This window comes from Lithobates pipiens, unplaced genomic scaffold (assembly GCF_037356315.1).
Source record: "Lithobates pipiens isolate NorthernLeopardFrog02 unplaced genomic scaffold, aLitPip1_a1.2 Scaffold_13, whole genome shotgun sequence".
NCBI lineage: Eukaryota > Metazoa > Chordata > Amphibia > Anura > Ranidae > Lithobates > Lithobates pipiens.
In genome coordinates, this window is record NW_027507718.1 from 365,076,580 (window position 1) to 365,099,615 (window position 23,036).

General features: G+C 47.3%; 1 protein-coding gene across 2 annotated transcripts in view; it reads right to left on the bottom strand.

The window, feature by feature from the left end:
- AADAT (aminoadipate aminotransferase) overlaps positions 1–22,087 on the bottom strand; it is a 170,503-nt gene extending 148,416 nt beyond the window's left edge. Inside the window, exon 1 of one of the 2 annotated variants that reach the window (XM_077477205.1) lies at positions 21,908–22,087. In XM_077477205.1, coding sequence (XP_077333331.1) covers positions 21,908–21,944 — 37 coding nt within the window. In that variant the 5' untranslated portion in view covers positions 21,945–22,087. Of the gene's footprint in view, positions 1–21,577; positions 21,703–21,907 lie in introns of those variants that run through there. The other variant, XM_077477206.1, reaches the window with a different exon arrangement.
- Between the last annotated feature and the right edge of the window lie 949 nt (positions 22,088–23,036).

Below are 23,036 nucleotides of genomic sequence, written 5' to 3' on the forward strand. Positions count from 1 at the left end.
TATCTTCTCTGTATCCGTTCTGCTTATGTAGAACAGACACAGAAATAGCCTGTTTTCCTCTATGGGTGGTTGGATGCAAACAGACCATCTGTCTGTTTACTTCTGACTGCCACCCTATCCAATAGATGAATGGGGATCAGGTCCCCAGCCATTTGTTTTTAGTGGATCGGATGCCGGCGGGTGTCAATGGACACATGTCCATTGCCCCCCACTGCTCCATAGAGGGCAACGGATGGTCCATTCGGTCCACCCATGTGAAAGGGGCCTAAGCTCTCTTACACATGAACATAACTTACTGATGTGTAGAAGTAGGATTTTGCTGGCAGAACGGTCCTGAGTAAAATGTTCTGTAAAAGACCTAATTTATGCACGCGTATTAAGAGCATAAACGTGCATATGCGTATACTATACATGCATCAAATTCTTCACCCTCTACTAGTTGCCAGTGTTGCAATATGTTTGTGTCCAGTGCCTTGCGAAAGTATTCGGCCCCCTTGAACTTTTCAACCTTTTGCCACATTTCAGGCTTCAAACATAAAGATATAAAATTTAAATTTTTTGTGAAGAATCACCAACAAGTGGGACACAATTGTGAAGTGGAACGAAATCTATTGGATATTTTAAACTTTTTTAGCAAATAAAAAACTGAAAAGTGGTGCGTGCAAAATTATTCAGCCCCTTTACTTTCAGTGCAGCAAACTCACTCCAGAAGTTCAGTGAGGATCTCTGAATGAGCCAATGTTGTCCTAAATGACTGATGGTGATAAATAGAATTGTCCTGTGTGTAATCAAGTCTCTGTATAAATGCACCTGCTCTGTGATAGTCTCAGGGTTCTGTTGAAAGCGCAGAGAGCATCATGAAGACCAAGGAACACACCAGGCAGGTCCGTAATACTGTTGTGGAGAAGTTTAAAGCCGAATTTGGATACAAAAAGATTTCCCAAGCTTTAAACATCCCAAGGAGCACTGTGCAAGCAATCATTTTGAAATGGATGGAGTATCAGACCACTGCAAATCTACCAAGACCTGGCCGTCCCTCTAAACTTTCAGCTCAGACAAGAAGACTGATCAGAGATGCAGCCAAGAGGCCCATGATCACTCTGGATGAACTGCAGAGAACTACAGCTGAGGTGGGAGAGTCTGTCCATAGGACAACAATCAGTCGTACATTGCACAAATCTGGCCTTTATGGAAGAGTGGCAAGAAGAAAGCCATTTCTCAAAGATATCCATAAAAAGTCTCGTCTAAAGTTTGCCACAAGACACCTGGGAGACACACCAAACATGTGGAAGAAGGTGCTCTGGTCAGATGAAACCAAAATCAAACTTTTTGCCCACAATGCAAAACGATATGTTTGGCGTAAAAGCAACACAGCTCATCACCCTCAACACACCATCCCCACTGTCAAACATGGTGGTAGCAGCATCATGGTTTGGGCCTGCTTTTCTTCAGCAGGGACAGGGAAGATGGTTAAAATTGAGGGGAAGATGGAGGCAGCCAAATACAGGACCATTCTGGATGAAAACCTGTTGGAGTCTGCAAAAGACCTGAAACTGGGCCGGAGATTTATCTTCCAACAAGACAATGATCCCAAACATACAGCAAAATCTACAAAGGAATGGTTCACAAATAAACGTATACAAGTGTTAGAATGGCCAAGTCAAAGTCCAGACCTGAATCCAATCGAGAATCTGTGGAAAGAGCTGAAAACTGCTGTTCACAAACGCTCTCCATCCAACCTCACTGAGCTCGATCTGTTTTGCAAGGAAGAATGGGCAAGAATTTCAGTCTCTCGATGTGCAAAACTGATAGAGACATACCCCAAGCGACTTGCACCTGTAATCGCAGCAAAAGGGTTCAGTGGTGTACCCCAAGGTTCAGTGCTGGGACCCTTGCTTTTTAATATCTTTATAAATGATATTGGGTCTGGGATCAAAAGTAACATTTCCGTCTTTGCAGATGACACCAAGCTATGCAGTGCAATAACGTCCTTACAGGATGTCACCAATTTACAAGCCGACCTCAATGCTCTGTCTAATTGGGCGACTATGTGGTTTAATGTTGAGAAATGTAAAGTTATGCACTTGGGGGCTAAGAATATGCATGCATCATACACGCTAGGGGGAGTACAACTGGGGGAATCCATAGTGGAGAAGGATCTTGGTAGATCATAAGCTCAATAATAGCATGCAATGCCAAGCTGCGGTTTCCAAAGCGAGCAAAGTCCTTTCCTGTATTAAGAGAGGTATGTACTCCAGAGAGAGAGAGATATCATTTTGCTCCTGTTCAAATCATTAGTAAGACCTCATCTGGAATATGCCATTCAGTTTTGGGCATCAGTTCTCAAAAAGGATATTGGGGAACTGGAGAAAGTGCAGAGAAGGGCAACCAAACTGATAAGGGGCATGGAGGAACTCAGCTATGAGGAAAGATTAGAGGAACTGAATTTATTCACTCTTGATAAGAGGAGATTAAGGGGGGATATGATCAACATGTACAAATATATAAGGGGTCCATATAGGGAACTTGGTGTCGAGTTATTCACTTTACAGTCAACAAAGAGGACAAGGGGGCACTCTTTACATCTAGAGGAGAAGAGATTTCATCTCCAAATACGGAAAGGTTTCTTCACAGTAAGAGCTGTGAAAATGTGGAATAGACTCCCTGCAGAGGTGGTTATGGCCAGCTCAGTAGATTGCTTTAAGAAAGGCCTGGATTATTTCCTAAGTGTACGTAATATAACTGGGTACTAAAATTTATAGGTAAAGTGGATCCGGGGAAAATCCGATTGCCTCGAATTTTTTCCCCTGCTTTAGCAAATTGGATCATGCTCTGCTGGGGTTTTTTGCCTTCCTCTGGATCAACTGTGGGTATAGAATTGGGTATATGGGCTGGTATGATATTTATTATATTATATATATATATATATATATATATATATATATATATATATATACGGTATATATATATATATATATATATATATATATATATATATATATATATATATATATATATATTTATTTATTTTTTTTGGTTGAACTGGATGGACTTGTGTCTTTTTTCAACCTGACTAACTATGTAACTATGTAAAAGGTGGCTCTACAAAGTATTAACGCAAGGGGGCCGAATAATTTTGCACGCCCCACTTTTTATTTTTTTATTAGTTAAAAAAGTTTCAAAAATCCAATAGATTTCGTTCCACTTCACAATTGTGTCCCACTTGTTGGTGATTCTTCACAAAAAATAAAAATTTCATATCTTTATGTTTGAAGCCTGAAATGTGGCAAAAGGTTGAAAAGTTCAAGGGGGCCGAATACTTTCGCAAGGCACTATAAAGTGTCTTGAAAAAGTATTCACACCCCTTGAAATTTTCCCCATTTTGTCATATTACAACCAAAAACATAAATGTATTTTATTGGGGGTTTATGTGATAGACCAAAATGGCACATAAATGTGAAGTTGAAGGAAAATGATAAATGGTTTTCAACATTTTTTTTACAAATAAATATGTGAAAAGTGTGGTGTCCATTTGTATTCAGCCCCTTTTACATTGATACCCCTAACTAAAATCTAGCGGCGCCAATTGTCTTCAGAAGTCACCTAATTAGTAAATAGAGTCCACCTGTGTGTAATTTAATCTCACTATAAATACAACTGTTCTGTAAAGCCCTCAGAGGTTTGTTAGAGAACCGTAGTGAGCAAACAGCATCATGAAGGCCAAGGAACACACCAGACAAGTCAGGGATAAAGTTGTGGAGAAGTTTAAAGCAGGGTTAGGTTATAACAAAATATCTCAAGCTTTAAACATCCCATGGAGCACTGTTCAATCAATCATCCGAAAATGAAAAAAAGAGGATGGCACGACTGCAAACCTACCAAGACATGGCTGTCTGCCTAAACTGACAGGCTGGGCAAGGAGAACATTAATAAAAGAAGTAGCCAAGACAACCATGGTAACTCTGGAGGAGCTGCAGAGACACAGTTCAGGTGGGAGAATCTGTTCACATGACAACTATTAGTCGTGCACTCCAAAAATGTGGCCTTTATTGAAGAGTGGCAAGATTTGCAGTTTGTGAGAAGCCATGTGGGGGAGACAGAAAACATGTGGAAGAAGGTGCTCTGGTCAGATGAGACCAAAATTTAACTTTTTGGCCTAAAAGAAAAACACACTGTATGGGGGAAAAACTAACACTGCACAACCCTGAACACACCATCTCCACTATGAAACATGGTGGTGGCAGCATCATGTTGTGGGGATGCTTTTCTTCAGCAGGGGCAGGGAAGCTGGATGATGCAAAATACAGGGCAATCTTAGAAGAAAAACTTTTCACATATTTATTTGTAAAAAAAATTGAAAACCATTTATCATTTTCCTTCCACTTCATAATTACAGTATGTGCCACTTGTGTTGGACTATTACATAAAATCCCAATAAAATACATTTACGTTTTTGGTTGTAACATGACAAAATGTGGAAAATGTAAAGGGGTATGAATACTTTTTCAAGGCACTGTACATACCCATATGCATAAATTACTCAAACATTACATTTCTATATTTATTTTACGGCTCTCAACTGATCACTTTACTGATCTTTACACAACTGGGTACAATTGTTCCATAGAAAACAATGCATCTGTGTTCAGATCAGTAACAGAACATCAGATGACAGGAATGAAGTATTTTACATGTTGTACACCTGCAGGCAATTATGAGTAAACACCTGCTGGAGTGAAACACATAAGAGGTTTCGCTCACAAATTTTTGTGAATAAGGAATGTGCAAGTATTTGTCTAGTGTGCCACTAACCATTTAATATGAACATGTATTTATAGATGTGTCATACATACCCCCCCCGCTGTGTACTGTGATTCTACCCATCAGCTGTTACCTCATTACAGTGTTCTATAGTGACACAGAGCAGTGCTTCTCAAACCTGTGTTCAAGTACCCCCAGCAGGCCATGTTTGCAGGTTTTCCTTTTCCTTTATCATGCACAGGTACTTTAAATCAGAGACAATGGCTTGGTATTTTGGACAGCGATTTTCTCTAAGGCCCCTTTCACACTTGTGTCACTTGGGACTGCAAAGTCGCATTACAAGTCGTACCCCATGATTTCCAATGAGTACCCTTCATAGCTGTGCAACTTCATAGTAGTCCATGTACTACTTTGTTCCAACTTTTATGGGAGTTGTAAGTATACACAGGCATTCCCTGAAATTATGGGAAAATGGCGGCAAAATCGTGCTACTGTCAAGTCGTGGCAGTGTGAAAGGGGCTTAAGAGAAATTCCCAAAAAATGGCCAGTTATGCTGCGTACACACGACCAGACTTTCCGGCAGACTAGGTCCAACCGAATCAGTCCATCGGACATTCCGATCGTGTGGGGGATCGTTTTTCATTAAAAAAAATAAAAAAAAAATAAAAAAATCAGACGGACCTAGAAATAGAGCATGTTACAAATCTGTCAATTCCTATTGGGAAAACCGTTCGTGTATATGCTGGTCCGATGGACCAAATACGATGCAAGGTAAGCTATTGACTACTGGCTATTGAACTTCCTTTTTTAGTCCCATCATACGTCATCATGTTCAAAATGAACAGACTTTGTCCGTTCGTGTGTGGCCGAGTCCATTCGTTCGGAAGTACGTCAGAACTCTGCCAAAAAGTCAGTCGGGAAGACCGTCGGATCTAGTCTGCCGGAAAAGTCCAGTCGTGTGTACTCGGCATCAGGAGTACTCAAAGACAGCGTTGAGAACCACTGAAGTAGAGGATCAGCAGATAGAACCACAAAGTACTGTCTTCAAGTACCCCTAACAGGCCATGTTTTAGGAATTTCTCTTATGCCCCTTTCACATTGCCATGATTTTACTGCGATTTCATGGAAGGCTTGTGTAAACTTGAGGTCTATGGACCTGAACTTGCATCAAAGTCAGACCAAAGTAGTGCAGTAAATGCATAGTTGCCAACTGTCCCGAATTTCCCGGGACATTCCCGGGATTAGGACATTTGTCCCGAATTAATTTTGTCCCGGGAAATTCGGTTTGTCCCGGGAAATTCAAATGTCCCGTTTTTTGCCGCCGGCCGCTAGAGGCCGGCGGCACATTGTCTCCGCCGGCTGCCATTTTAAAGAAGACCAAAAGCTGGTCTTCAATGGAGCTCAGATGCTATGGCGCCCACCCCCGCTGCCAGTGTCTGCGAAGTGCAGTGTGGGCGGCGCCGCAGTTCCAAGTCAGCACGGCAACGACAGCTTGGAGGACAGGAGATCATATGTCCTGTCGGGGCCAGTCCGTGCAGTGAGTATGTGGGGGCCAGTCCGTGCAGTGAGTATGTGGGGGCCAGTCCGTGCAGTGAGTATGTGGGGGCCAGTCCGTGCAGTATGTGGGGGCCAGTCTGTGCAGTATGTGGGGGCCAGTCTGTGCAGTATGTGGGGGCCAGTCTGTGCAGTATGTGGGGGCCAGTCTGTGCAGTATGTGGGGGCCAGTCTGGAGATGTGGGGGGCCAGTCTGTGCAGTATGTGGGGGCCAGTCTGTGCAGTATGTCGGGCCAGTCTGTGGATGTGGGGGCCAGTCTGGAGATGTGGGGGCCAGTCTGGAGATGTGGGGGCCAGTCTGGAGATGGGGGGGCCAGTCTGTGGATGTGGGGGGCAGTCTGGATGTCAGAGGGGCACCAGATGTAAGGAGGGGCTCCGCTTATGGACACAGATGTGTGGAAGGTACCTCTGATGGGGCACCTGATGTAAGGACAGACTCCGCTTGGGACCTGATGGAATCTGGTGGCAGTCAATGTGGCTAGTGACGCGCTCAGGGCTCCCATTGATTGTGCATTATGGTGAGTTGAATGATTTCATTTCATATTACAATGTAATAATATAAATAATGTGCTTCAATCATCCTGACACCATAACAATCATGGCGCCGGGATGACCGAAGCGCTAACACCAGGTATTTGGAGTATCTTTATCTGCTGATTGTCAAACTCTGGAAAACACATATTGCTATTGTGGTGTAGGATCGGGGGGCTGCTGTCTCTCCTTTCCTTCCCCCCCTCCTTTTCTTCTCCCCCCCGCATTTATCTCAGACTCTAACCACACCCCTTTGAGCCACGTCCCCATATAAGCCACACCCACCATTTACGTAAACCACGCCCATATTTCACCTTTTCCTATGCCACACCTATAACCGCATGTCCTGCCCCCTAATTATAATACAACTCTGCCTACTGCCAAAAAAGTGTCCCGAATTTTTTTTTTTACAATGTTGGCAACTATGTACATGAATGGTACTCATCGGAAACCATGGGGTACTACTTGTCACAGGACAAGTCGCACAAAGGTGAAAGGGGCCTTAGATAAAATAGCGGTCCAAAATACCAAGCCATTGACTTTGATTTAAAGCACCTGTGCAAGATAAAGGAAAACCTGTAAACATGGCCTGCTGGGGGTATTTGAGGACAGGGTTGAGAAGCACTGCTCTGTGTCACTATAGAACACTGTCATGAGGTAATAGCTGATGGGTAGAATCACAGTACACAGCGGGGGGGGTATGTATGACACATCTGTAAATACATGTTCATATTAAATGGTTAGTGGCACACTAGACAAATACTTGCACATTCCTTATTCACAAAAATTTGTGAGCGAAACCTCTTATGTGTTTCACTCCAGCAGGTGTTTACTCATAATTGCCTGCAGGTGTACAACATGTAAAATACTTCATTCCTGTCATCTGATGTTCTGCCAAAATGTGTGAATTAATAAAGAATCTGCTATTTTTTCTCTGATGTGCTGTCATCCATATATTATGCCCTTATCAGTTTTTTCGTGCACAGGTGGGTAAGTGTGGACCGACTTGGCGTGGTTCCATAGCGATGTACACCTGGAAATGCATTAAATGCTGAAGACTGACAGCACAGATAAGTGAAGGGATGGGTACTTGTTAAAACTGAATTCTAGACATATGAATAGGACACAAATAAATGCAGATCTGTAAGCAGAGCAAGCAGCACGCTGATGAGATGAGAAAGCTAATGACAGATATGAGATCATCACTGAGTTGATTCTCATTTCACTGTCCAGTCACAGGCTGGAGCAGATCCAGGATGACCTGGGCTCAGAGGATGTGGATTGAATGATGCTGGTCATCTTTCAATGATAGAACAGCTAGTGGCGGAAAAAAAGGAGGTGAATATTGAAGGTTTTGCTATTTTATCTTTTATAGGCTAATCATTTTTATAATTTTATGTTGCTTGTAGTGCTGCTTTTAACCACTAGCTGACCGGGCCATAGCTGAAAGACGGCTACAGCGCATTCAGCTTATTCCATGGGCGCCCTCCCAGAATCTTGCTCTCGCACGCCCCCTGGGGCCCCCTCCCGGAACTATCCGTGACCGCCGAATCCGCCGGGTCTGGAAGCCCTGACGCATCACGGATCACAGTAAATGGCCGCTGGTAGTGGCCATTTACCACGTGATCGCTCCATCAAATGTCGGAGCGATCACTTGTAAACAAACCGGCATCATGTCATGACGCCGTTTCCGCCCTCCCCTCTCTGTATCAATCTGTACAGTGCGAGGGGAGAAGGGGAGAGGGGGAGAGATTGTTTGTAGCAGCGCTGTGGGCTGGATCTGTAGTGCCCACAGCACTGCTCAGTGCCAATACTCTGCAGTACTCTGCCAATACTCTCGCCAATACTCTGCAACACTCGCCAATACTCTTGCCAATACTCTGCAACACTCGCCAATACTCTGCAACACTCCCCAATACTCTGCAACACTCCCCAATACTCTGCCAATAGTCGCCAATACTCTGCCAATAGTCACCAATAGTCTGCCAATACTTTGCAATAAATTTTAACAGAAACAAAGAATTTTTTTTTTTCACAAATTTTAAGTCTTTTTTGATTTATAGTGCAAAACAAAAAACCCAGCGGTGATTAAATACTACCAAAAAAATCTCTATTTGTGCGAAAAAAAGACAAAACTTTCATATGGGTACAGTGTTGCATGACTGAGTAATTGTCATTCAAAGTGTGAGATCACCGAAAGCCGAAAATTGGTCTTGTTAGGAAGGGGGTTTAAGTGCCCAGTGGTCAAGTGGTAAAGCTTTTTTTCAAGCAGGTTTTATTTAAATGTCTTAATCAGAGCCACTCTGTAAAGGAGAATGTGCAAGAGCAGAGTATTCTGTAATGCCCTGTACACATGACCGTTTTTCTTGTCAGAATAAACTCTGAAGGTTTTTCCAACGGAATTCCACTGAAACTGTCTTGCGTACACACGATCACACCAAAGTCCGACCGCCAACAACGCGGTGACGTACAACACGTACGACGGGACTAGAAAAAGGAAGTTCAACACCCAGTAGCCAATAGCTTCCGTCCCGTACTTGCTTCAGAGCATGCAATGTTTTTGGTACGTCAGAAAAATTTAGATCGTGTTCTATTTCTAGGTCTGTCAGAATTTTTGACATAAAACGTCAGATAGGGCATACACACAATTGGAATATACAATGAAAAGCTCCCATCAGACTTTTTCTGTCAGACATTACTCTCGTGTGTACATGCCATAACTTAATAAGGGGTCATACTGCATAGTATCATCTGATGGATCAACTGACCTTCATCTCAAGCTTTCTGAATCATAATATTAATTTACACTGATCAGCCGTAACATTATAACTACTGACAAGTAAAGTGAATAACATTGATTATCTTGTTACAATGGCACCCAAATGTGGGTGGATATATTAGGCAGCAATTGAACTTGATGTGTTGGAAGCAGAAAAAACTGTCAAGGAGCGACGTTGACAAGGGTCAAATTGTAATGGCTACACAAATGAGTCAGACCAACTCCAAAACTGCAGTTTCTGTGGGGCGTTCCTTGTCTGCAATGGTCAGGACCGACCAAATGTAATCCAAAGAAGGAAAGTTGGTGAACTAGCCACAGGGACATGGGCAGCCAAGCCTTATTAAGGCCTCATGCACACGAGACGCAGATGAAACCTCTGTTAAAAAAAAGCTGAAACGCGCGTTTAGAAACGCGCGTTTTGCCGCGTTTGCATGTCGCGTTTAGACGCGTTTAGACGCGTTTGCGTTTAGACGCGTTTATAAAGATAACATCATGTAGACCCTCCCCAAGCTCTCAAAGCATTTTTTTTAACTATTTCTGCTATTTTGATCAGAGTGAGCAGCAGCAGCATAGAGAGCAGTTGTACACTTGCATTTGCCGTGTCACTTGCCACGGCACCTGCCACAAGTTGTGGATTGTCCACTTGCCACGTCACTTGCCACAAGTTGGGAATTGTCCACTTGCCACATCACCTGCCACGTCACCTGCCACAAATTGTGGATTGTCCACTTGCCACGTCACTTGCCACATCACCTGCCACGTCACTTGCCACGAGATGTGGATTGTCCACTTTCCACGTCATCTGCCATGCCACCTGCCACAAGCTGTGGATTGTCCACTTGCCACGTCACCAGCCACATCACCTGCCACAAGTTGTGGATTGTCTACTTGCCGCGTCACTTGCCACATCACCTGCCACGTCACTTGCCACGTCACCTGCCACAAGTTGTGGATTGTTCACTTGCCACGTCACCTGCCACGTCACCTGCCACAAGTTGTGGATTGTCCACTTGCCACGTCACTTGCCACAAGCTGTGGATTGTCCACTTGCCACGTCACTTGCCGTGTCACCTGCCACGTCACTTGCCACGTCACCTGCCACAAGTTTTGGATTGTCCACTTGCCACGTCACTTGCCACGAGATGTGGATTGTCCACTTTCCACGTCATCTGCCATGCCACCTGCCACAAGCTGTGGATTGTCCACTTGACACGTCACCAGCCACATCACCTGCCACAAGTTGTGGATTGTCCACTTGCCACGTGACTTGCCACATCACCTGCCACGTCACTTGCCACATCACCTGCCACAAGTTGTGGATTGTCTACTTGCCGCGTCACTTGCCACTTCACCTGCCACGTCACTTGCCACGTCACCTGCCACAAGTTGTGGATTGTTCACTTGCCACGTCACCTGCCACGTCACCTGCCACAAGTTGTGGATTGTCCACTTGCCACGTCACTTGCCACAAGCTGTGGATTGTCCACTTGCCACATCACTTGCCACGTCACCTGCCACGTCACTTGCCACGTCACCTGCCACAAGTTTTGGATTGTCCACTTGCCACGTCAGCTGCCACGTCACTTGCCACATCACCTGCCACGTCACCTGCCACAAGTTGTGGATTGTCCACTTGCCACGTCACTTGCCACATCACCTGCCACGTCACTTGCCACGAGATGTGGATTGTCCACTTGCCATGTCACTTGCCACGTCAGCTGCCACGTCACTTGCCACGTCAGCTGCCACGTCACTTGCCACAAGATGTGGATTGTCCACTTGTCACATCACCTGCCACATCACTTGCCACATCACCTGCCACAAGTTGTGGATTGTCCACTTGCCACGTCACTTGCCACATCACCTGCCACGTCACTTGCCACAAGATGTGGATTGTCCACTTTCCATGTCACCTGCCATGCCATCTGCCACAAGTTGTGGATTGTCCACTTACCACGTCACCAGCCACATCACCTGCCACAAGTTGTGGATTGTCCACTTGCCACACCACTTTCCACGTCACCTGCCACGTCACCTGCCACAAGATGTGGATTGTCCACTTGCCACGTCACCAGCCACATCACCTGCCACAAGTTGTGGATTGTCCACTTGCCACGTCCCTTGCCACGTCCCCTGCCACGTCACCTGCCACAAGTGGATTGTCCACTTGCCACATCACTTGCCACATCACCTGCCACATCACCTGCCACAAGTTGTGGATTGTCCACTTGCCACGTCACCTGACACAAGTTGTGGATTGTCCACTCGCCACGTCACTTGCCACATCACCTGCCACAAGTGGATTGTCCACTTGCCACGTCACTTGCTACGTCCCCTGCCACAAGTGGATTGTCCACTTGCCACGTCACTTGCCACGTCACCTGCCACAAGTTATGGATTGTCCACTTGCCACGTCACATGCCAGTCACCTGCCACAAGTTGTTGATTTTCCACTTGCCACGTCACCTGCCAAGTCACTTGCCGCGTCACCTGCCAGGTCACTTGCCACGTCACCTGCCACAAGTTGTCTATTGTCCACTTTCCACGTCACTTGCCACTTCACCTGCCACGTCACTTGCCACAAGTTGTGGATTGTCCACTTGCCACATCACTTGCCACCTGCCATGTCACTTGCCACAAGTTGTGGATTGTCCACTTGCCACGTCACTTGCCACAAGTTGTGCATTGTCCACTTGCAATTGCAATTGTTTAAAATATTTTTCTAATGGTTTTTCATCATTTGCAATCATTTTTGAGATTTTTAATGTAAAAAAAAAGGTCACCTTTAAAAACGCATATAAACGCAAACGCGGCTAAACGCGGTAGCGGCGTTTTGCCGCGTTTTACCGCGTTTTGCCGCGTTTTGCGTCTGAAACGCAGAAATTTTTGTTTCTGAACGCATTTTTTTGCTTCTGGAAAAACGAGATTAAACGCAACTGCATATAAACGGAAAAAAACGAGACTGTGTGCATGGACACATAGGATAACATTGAATGAGTTCAGGTGCAGTTGAAAAAACTGTCCAACTGCATCTGAACGCGCGTTTAACTGCGTCTCGTGTGCATGAGGCCTTAATGTAGCAAAGGCTTGGCCCCTGTAGTCCAATCTAATAATAGAACTACTGAAGATCAAACTTCTAAAAAAGTTAATGCTGGTTCTGATAAAATAAGTGTCAGAATAAACAGTGCTAAAGAATGTCTTCAGCACACCAAAGATCTCCAAAATTGTATTGTATGCTTATTTTGTTTTCACTTATTTTATCTATTAAAAAATGAATAAAATGTATTGTAAAACAAAACTGGGTCAAAGCTTTAATCGGTGATCACATAGTTACAGCAGTAGCAAAGTTTTGGTCTCCCAGGACCCCTTCATCAGGCATGGGATCCTGCGAGACTAGAAACGTTACTTCTGCAGTAACTATGTGATCCCTGATTAACCACTTGCCGACCAGCCACAGTACATATACTCGATTGCGCAAAACGATGAACCTGTATGTCAATACATAAAATAGACAGTGGGGGAGCACACGCGCTGATTGGCCAGAGGGGGACGCAATGTCTGCCGGCCACCCATGATCATTCCCCAGAGAGGTAGAACAGTGGTCTGCCGATGTAAACAAGGCAGACTGCCATTCTGACAGGAAAGAGAAGCACGGAATAAGGACTTACAGTACTAAGGAGTGCTGGGCATGACAGGGTGACTGAGGGACTCACAGGGTTAACATTTGTAGGTGGAGCTGAGGAAAGTTAGAGTGAAGAAGTTGTTTGGAAAAAGGGGAGGGGCCATATAAAAAGGGAGGGGGGGGGAGCCCAAGGGATCATTCGGAGCCTAGTGAGATACAGAGGAGGCAGTTTTTCGCTGCTCCTCTGTAATGGCCGACCTGGATGGGATTTTCGAGAGGCTGCGGCGGGCGGCAGAGGTGCAGAGTGGTTGCGGGACCGAGTCGGGACCTGGAGGACGCCGCGGAGGATGTCGGTGATGCAGGTGAGGCGCCGCTGCGTGCGCGGAGGTCTCGGCCTCCGGCGCGTTTTTCCCCAGAGCCTACACCTTGGCCACCTCGTGACTGTCGGAGCCCGGGGGAGGACCGCTCGGTCCCCCCGGCGAAGAGGAAGGTGCCTGGCTCTCCCGGGTCAGGGCGGTCGCTGCACTGCTGACCGGAGGGGGGCGGGGCCTCGCGGCAACATGGCGCCCGCTCCCTGAGAAGGGGGGGGAACGGGCGGGGGCTCTGGGTCCAGCCACCGTGAGGGGACAGCGGAAGGGGGGGATCCTCGGCCTGGGGGTTCCGGTGAGGGGGGCGGGGTGCGGCACGGGGGGGTTCCTGCTCCCGGGATGGTGCGGGTGGGATGAAAAGAGCCACCAAGGTGCCTGGCAGGGCTGGTCTCGGACGCCAGCATGCCAGGGGTGGTCAGGGGCCGCGGGAACTATGGGCTACGCCTGAACGCGCTGATCCTGAGGTCTGCGATTCGCATTCGGTGGTGGACCCCCGACCGCTGCGGCTTCTGGGGGGGTGGTGGACATGGGGCCTGGGGGCGCAGGGGTCCCCCCGGTGGTCCCCCCGGTGGTCCCCCCGGTGGTCGCGGAACCCGGGGCGCGGACAGATGTGGTTAGGATTGCGGATGCTGCCTGGTGCGAAGTGTATGTGTGCTTCGAGGGCCCGTTTGGGGCGTACCTGAAGCAGGAGGTGCGGGATAAGATTGGCAAGGGTGAGTATGTGGAGATTTTCTCTTTGCTCCCCCTTGAGAAGTTTAACTTGGATAGGGTCAAGCCGGACAGTTCCAAGAAGGACGACGAGGAGAAGCGTAGGTATCGGCTGATTCCGCGCACTTTCTCAAATTGGCTTCAGGTGTTCGCTATCTTGGCTAGCGTGATAGGGGAGAAGAACCCCGAGCATTGCTCGGCATTGTTCTGCTATATGGACGCGATTGGGGAGGCTTATGGGGTGTACGGGGGGGTGGCATGGATGCGTTATGACGAGCAGTTCAGGCAGCGGAAGGCGGTGCAGTCGGAACTGCGCTGGGACCACAAGGACATCAGCCTCTGGATGAGGCTTATGTCTGCGGCTCGGACTCCTACTCTGTTTCTTCAGGGGGGGGCGGGAGTGTGTCATCCTCAGGGCTGCCGGCCGGAAAAAAGTGGGGGGTGTGCTGGCCCTTTAACGAGGGGGCTTGTAAATTCGGGGGAGCGTGCCGATTTAAGCACGAGTGCTCCGGCTGCGGCGGCGCCCACGCATTGTCCCGCTGTCTTAAGAAAGGAAAATGTGCCGGCGATGTTGCTCACAAAAGGGATGACACCGGTGAACCTGGAAAGGATGCTTCGTTTCCTAAGTAAGTATCCGGATGGTGGGGCGGCGCGGGGGTTGATTTCGGGGTTTCGGGACGGTTTCAGGATTCCTTGTTCATTGACAGAGGTGCCGCCAGTGACTCGGAACTTGCGATCAGCTTTGGAACACCCGGGGGTGGTGGACGACAAATTGGGCAAGGAGGTAGGCCTTTCGAGGCGCAACCGTGGGGTGACCTGGTGGTGTCCCCGCTGGGTGTAGTACCTAAGAAAGAGCCGGGGAAATTTCATTCCTAAAGGGGGGTCGGTCAACGAATTCATCGACCCTGATGCGTGTACGGTCTCATACACGTCATTTGATGCGGCGGTGAGGTGGGTCAGGCATTATGGGTGCGGGGCTCTCATGGCCAAGGCAGATGTGGAGTCGGCGTTTCGACTGCTCCCGGTCCACCCGGACAGCTTCCCGCTGTTGGGGTGCCATTGGCGGGGCAAGTTCTATGTGGATAAGTGCCTGCCCATGGGCTGTTCCATTTCCTGTGCCTACTTTGAGGCGTTCAGCTCATTTTTGGCGTGGGTGGTGAGAGACGTTTCGGGCCTGGAGTCGGTCATCCACTACTTGGACGACTTTCTGTGCGTGGGCTCATCCTCTCTCACCCAGTCTCAGGGTACTAGCAAAGCAGCTGCCAACGCATCGTCTTCCCTCCTCTCAATGTCATCATCAGTGACTCCTTCCCTAGACCCACCACGTCCTCCTGAGGAGTCTCCTGAACTCTTTGAGCACAGTGTTGGGTACATGCTCCAGGAGGATGCCCAGTGTTTTGTGGGCTCTGATGATGACACTCAGCTAGAGGAAGGCAGTAGCGTGAGCGCAGAGAGAGGGGATGCTCAAGAAGGACAGCAATCTGGCAGTCATGTTCCACAAGCTGCAGCATACTGCCAGGTTTGCTACAGCGATGAAGAGGGAGGGGATGATGAGGGCACTGACTCCACGTGGGTGCCTGGTAGGAGAGAGGAGGAGGAGGAGGAGGAGGAGGCACATGTCCAACGAGGCAGGATGCCCTCCGGGGGCCAGCTTAGGGGCAGCACACCGACTGAATCACACCGCAGAGTTCCGCCTGTGCAGGGCGCTGCCTCTGCGCGTTATTCTAAAAGTTCTTTGGTGTGGGCCTTTTTTGAGACGAGTGCATCAGATCGCACTGCTGCTATTTGCAACATATGTCTCAAGCGTATCTCGAGTGGCCAAAACATCAGCCGCTTGGGCACCACTACTTGACCAGACATATGTTGAGCTGCCATGCAGCTCGTTGGCAAGCGTACCTCAAAGACCCACACCAAAGAACAAAGCGGACCTCTCCTTGCTCCTCATCAGCTGGGATCTCCAACCCCACTAGACCTTCAGTGCTCTCTGAAACCTGCTCTGAGAGGAATGAAGGTGTAGAATTAGGTGTGTCACAGCCAAGTGCTTCCGGGAACAAGGCAAATGTCCCTGCCCCAGCTGCTGGACCGGCGAAAGAAGTTCACTCCCAGCCATCCACATGCCCAGCGGTTGAATGCTAGCTTGGCTAAATTGCTAGCACTTCAACTGCTGCCTTTTCAGTTGGTAGACTCGGCCCCCTTCCGTGAGTTTGTACAATGTGCGGTTCCTCAGTGGCAGGTCCCCAAACGCCACTTTTTCTCACGGAAGGCGATTCCGGCTCTCTACCGGCATGTGGAAGGCAATGTCCTTGCCTCGCTGGACAGGGCGGTCAGCGGTAAGGTGCATATTACCGCTGACTCATGGTCCAGCAGGCATGGACAGGGGACGTTACCTGTCTTTCACGGCCCATTGGGTCACTCTTCTGGCAGCTGGGAAGGATGCAGGACAAGGTGCAGTAGTGTTGGAGGTTGTTCCACCACCACGCCTCCAAAATGCTACTATTGGTTGTGACACACCTCTCTCCTCCACCCCCTCCTCTTCTTCTTCCTCCATGGCCTCTTCCAGTGCTCTGTCCTCAGAAGCAGCGGTGCTCCGTAGGCGTTCCAGGGGCTACGCAAGTACGCAGGCAAAACGATGCCATGCCGTGCTTGCGCTGGTATGTTTGGGGGACAGGAGCCACACTGGGGCGGATGTTTTGTCAGCTCTGCAGGGGCAGGCCGAGAGGTGGTTGACGCCACGCCAGCTTAAGCCAGGAATGGTGGTTTGTGACAATGGCACCAACCTCCTCTCCGCCCTCCGACAGGGACAACTGACCCATGTGCCCTGTGTAGCTCACGTCCTTAACCTGGTGGTGCAGCGGTTCTTGGGCAGGTACCCCGGCTTACAGGATGTCCTGAAGCAGGCCAGGAAAGTCTGTGTGCATTTCCGCCGATCATTTAATGCCTGTGCTCGGCTGGCTGAGCTCCAAAAGGAGTTGAACCTGCCCAAGAACCGCCTTATATGTGACATGCCCACCAGGTGGAACTCAACGTTGGCCATGCTGCAGCGGCTGCACACGCAGCAGAGGGCCATCAATGAGTACCTGAGTGACTACGGCACCAGGACAGGGTCAGGGGAGCTTGGTTTTTTCTCACCACGCCAGTGGGGCATGATCAGGGATGCATGCACTGTCCTGTCACCGTTTGAGGAGGCCACAAGGATGGTGAGCAGTGACAGTGCATGCATCAGTGACACTGTACCTCTTGTCCACCTCTTGGAGCATACGCTGCGTGGAATAATGGACAGGGCACTTGAGGCAGAACAGAGGCAGGAAGAGGAGGACTTCCTTGCCTCTCAAGGCCCCCTTTATCCAGACAGTGTTCCTGCTGTGCCACCCATCACACAGGAAGAGGATGAGGAGGAGGATGAGGAGGAGGATAATTGTGTCAGCATGGAGGTGGAGGCTGGCACTCAGCATCAGCAGCAGCAACAGCAGCAGTCTTGTAGGGATGATTTACAGTCCCAAGAAACAAGTGGACTTGTACGTGGCTGGGAGGAGGTAGCTGCGGATCATGTTGCCCTTAGTGACCCAGAGGACTCCGGACCGAATGCCTCAGCTAACCTTCGCTGCATGGCCTCCCTGATCCTGCAAAGCCTGCGGAAGGATCCTCGTATTCTTCGGATCAAGGAGAGGGACCATTACTGGCTGGCCACTCTCCTTGATCCACGGTACAAGGGTAAGGTTGCCGACCTTATCTTGCCATCGCAGAGGGAGCAGAGGATGAGACATCTCTGGGAGGCCTTGCAGAAAGGTCTGTGCAACGCGTTCCCAGAGACTGGGAGGTTATAAACTCCTGGTCCTGGACAACGTGTTGCTGAGGCATCGGTCAGAAGGAGCGGTGGAGAAGGTGGCCGTCTGACTGATGCTTTCAGACAATTTTTTAGTCCGCAGCCCCAAGGTATGATCGGTTCCAGCAACCATCGCCAGCGTCTGATTTACATGGTGCAGGAATACCTAGGGGCAAGGTCAGACTTGGACACCTTTCCCACCGAAAATCCTCTGGCTTACTGGGTCTTGAGGATGAATCACTGGCCAGAGCTTGCACAGTATGCAATTGAGCTACTGGCCTGTCCTGCATCCAGCGTTCTTTCGGAACGCACCTACAGTGCTGCTGGTGGCTTTGTTACCGATCACAGGGTGCGCCTGTCCACCGAATCAGTTGATCGACTGACCTTCATCAAGATGAATCAGTCTTGGATCACCCACAGCTACCAAGCACCTGAAGCTGATGTAACCGAATAATTTTTTTTGAAATATCACATCCCTTCAAGACTGCCTATGCTGATGCTGAGTGACTGTCCTGTTATGTTGATTGTCTATCCTCTTCCTCCTCCGCTGATATGTTGGAAGAACATTTCTGGTTCTGGGTGATGCCATTAGCCCAATTTTTCTGCCCCTGTTTAACAGGGGCGTTTAAGTACAATTTTTGATGCAATGCTTTGCAGCAGGGCTAATTCCTGCAATAAAACTAGAGTATATGGGAGAGGTTGCAGTGTGGTGGCACCAGCACCAGTGCCTAAGGCCCAATTTTTCTGCCCCTGTTTAACAGGGGCGTTTAAGTACAATTTTTGATGCAATGCTTTGCAGCAGGGCTAATTCCTGCAATAAAACTAGAGTATATGGGAGAGGTTGCAGTGTCGTGGCACCAGCACCAGTGCCTAAGGCCCAATTTTTCTGCCCCTGTTTAACAGGGACATGTAATTACAATTCTTGATATAATATTTAACAGGAGGGCCCGTTCCTGTGCCCACCCAGAGTAACTGTGAGGACTTATAGTGTTGTGGCACCAGCACCACAACCACCAAAGGTCAATTTTTCTACCACTGTTCAACAATGGCATGTAATTACAATTCTTGATATAATCGTTCACAGCAGGGCGCTCCAGCGCCCAGCAAGAGTCACTTTGAGGGCTTACAATGTTGTGGCAAAACCAACACCTTGTTCCGCCATTTCTGCAGAGCATATAGGGCAGGCCCCTACTTTCAAAAATCCAACTTACAAACATCTCCTACTTGCAAACGGAAGGAGACAACAGCAAGTGAGATGAAAAAAGATGGACGACAAAACAAATTATACAGGGGTGATAACCCTTCCCTATGTTTTCCAAAAAGCTTAAAAATAGTTTTTTTGACTGGAGCTACACTTTAAAAATGTACCAGTTGAAAATTACAAACAGATTCAACTTAACACAACAAACCTACACAGTCCCTGTCTTGTTTGCACCGCCTGTATACTGCTGTTCTGAGTATATAGGGCCTGGGGGCCACACGCATTTCCTTTTTTTAATATGGGTACAGGGTTCCCCTTGATATGCATACAAGACCCAAAGGGGCTGGTAATGGGCAGGGAAGGCTACCCATGCCATTTTTCTCAATGGTTTTCAACCATATTGCAGGAACCAGATATAACATTAAAACCGCAAGCAGTTTTCAATGATGTTATTTCTGTTTAATGTCATTTTGTGCAGGGACTGTTCTAAATATGGGAAACACGTGGCACTTCACAGGCATACTACAGACACCCCCCAGGCACCATATTTAAAGGAATATTTCACTTTTTTTTTCACTTTAATCATCATTAAAATCAGTGCTTCCGCCACAACGGCTATTTTTAAAAACATTTTAGGCATTGACCCATGTCCCCTGGGGCAGGAGCCAGGTCCCCAAACCCTTTTTAGGACAGTATCTTGCATATTAGCCGTTAAAATTAGCACTTTTAATTTCGAACGTTCGAGTCCCATAGACGTCAATGGGGTTCTAAAGTTTGTTCGAATTTGGGGTCCGTTCGAAAGTTCTGGTGCGAACCGAACCGGGGGGTGTTCGGCTCATCCCTAGCGTCAGCATACCAAGACATTTTGGACAAGTTCATGCTCCCAACTTTGTGTTAACAGTTTGTGGATGGCCCCTTCCTGTTCCAATATGACTGCACACCAGTGCACAAAAAGACATGAATAGCGAGTTTGGGGTGGAGAAACTTGAATGGCCTGCACAGAGTATAGCCCTAAACCCGATTGAACACCTTTGGAATGAGAGTGGAGACCAAGCCTTCCCATCCACATCAGTGCCTGACCTCACAAATGCGTTTCTGGAAGAATGGTCAAACATTCCCATAGACACACTCCTAAACCTTGTGGACAGCCTTTCCAGAAGAGCTGAAGCTGTTATAGCAGCAAAGGCTGAACCAATTCAATATTGAACCCTACGGACTAAGACTGGGATGACATTAAAGTTCATGTGCATGTAAAGGCATGTGTCCCAATACTTTTGGCTATATAGTGTACCAACATAACATATACACAACACAACACAGTATATCATGGAGAAAACACATTATATCATGGAGAAAACAAGTTATAACATGGTGCAGACATGTTAAATCACAGAGAAGATACATGGTATCATAGAGAAGACACGTTATATCATGGAGAAGACAAGTTATATCATAGAGAAGACACGTTATATCATGGAGAAGACACGTTATATCATGGAGAAGACACATTATATTATGGAGAAGACAAGTTATATCATGGAGAAGACAAGTTATATCATGGAGAAGACACATTATAATATGGAGAAGACACATTTAATCATGGAAAAGACACATTATAACATGGAGAAGACACATTATATCATGGAAAAGACACATTATAACATGGAGAAGACACATTATATCATGGAGAAGACACATAACATGGAGAAGACACATTATAACATGGAGAAGACACATTATAACATGGAGAAGACACGTTATAACATGGAGAAGACACATTATATCATGGAGAAGACACATTATATCATGGAGAAGACACATTATATCATGGAGAGGACATATAACATGGAGAAGACACATTATAACATTGAGAAGACACATTATAACATGGAGAGGACACATTATATCATGGAGAAGACACATTATATCATGTAGAAGACACATTATATCATGGAGAGGACACATAACATGGAGAAGACACATTATATCATGGAGAGGACACATAACATGGAGAAGACACATTATATCATGGAGAAGACACATTATGTAAGGATTGTGAGTGACTTCTACAATGGCAGTCACGTGTGCACCGTCTGTCCTGCCATACGGACACTCCTATGGGGTAACCTACAGGCACTCAGCTCTCACAGTCATATCTGCTCTATACACGGAATCCTGTTATTTGTATAAATATTACTATTTATCCTAAACAACAAAATACACAATGTACCTTCTGCCTTGCTGTGCTACAAGAGCACTAGGGCCAGACTCTGCCAACCTATCTCCGAGCCTCCTCACTTTACAGCAAGCCCATTGCCCGGCAGAGCCACTTTGCAGCTTGTATGCCTGCCCGTGTCCAATGGACTGTGCTGGAAACAAGCTGTCATGTCGCCATCTAGTGGCCATCCTTCATAAATACAACTGTAGAAAGAACGGCACCACTTCTATGACAGGAATAGCCGCTTGTAGTATTCTCACACATGATTTGTTCAATTGCTAGAAAATACGAGTGTATCCAGTAGAAGCACACCATAAGGGAATACAGGGAGACATCACATACCTATGTCCTTGCGGGTTCCTTTAGCACAGTCTGACATGGCTGCTCTTCACTTTATAAGAAGTAATTGCAGAGCTGCTATTGTTTATCAGAGTGGTGACTTCTAATTAAAGGATGTACTAATAAATGGAGCAGGTGTTCTGTAATGTTTCCCCTCGTCCCATGATCCGGTTACATGCTTTGGTTAATATGTAATCTATGGATGTGAACTTCGGGAGAACGGTGCAGAGTGCAATCCGTGATCACAAGAGTTTTACCGGTGCCGCGGCGCCATCTGCTGGCCGACAGAGATCGGTGCGGGCACTGCCATAGCTGGCCGGTTATGTGCACAAGCATATATATCACCGTTATCTGTGCAAAATCTGGTGCAGCTAGAGTAAGGTGACCAGATTTGCGTCGTTTTTGGTCGGTCGGAACAGCATACAGACGAGTGGTTTTTCCAAAAGGAATTGGTTCAGTCGGAAATATTTAAAACTTGTTCTATTTCTAGGTCCATCAGAATTTTCGAAAAAAAAGTCAGATGAGGCACACACACGATCGGAATATATGATGCAAAGATTCTGTCTGACTTTTTCTGATGGACATTCCGCTCGTGTGTACGCGACATTAGTGACACTTTTGACACTTTGGGGGAACCAGTGACACTAATACAGTGATTAGTGCTAAAATTATTTACTGTCACTGTACTAATGAAACTGGCTGGGAAGGGGATAACATCTAGGACAATCAATGGGTTAAATGTGTGCCTAACAAGTGTTTTTGAGGCAGGTGATTTTACCAAGGGAAAACATAGATCCCTGTACTTGCTTTACAGAAACACAGGAACAATGTCTTCCATACTGACAGAATGGGCGAACTGCCTTATTTACATAGGCAGACCACTAGGCGAGTCCGCCGGATCCGCTGATTGGCTCTGATACCCAGAAATGCATGATCGCGTATATAAGTGATCCTGCACAGCGCGTCCGCCCTGTAGCAGTAAATCTGCTATCAGGCGATCGGAAACTGGTTAACATCATCAGCATTATGATAACTCACAGGCAGCAGGCACTCTATCATGGCTCTGGCTGGCTCTGTCACAGTGGGTCACATAACATGGCTGCTGGGTGCACATTTTGTTAACTTATGACCA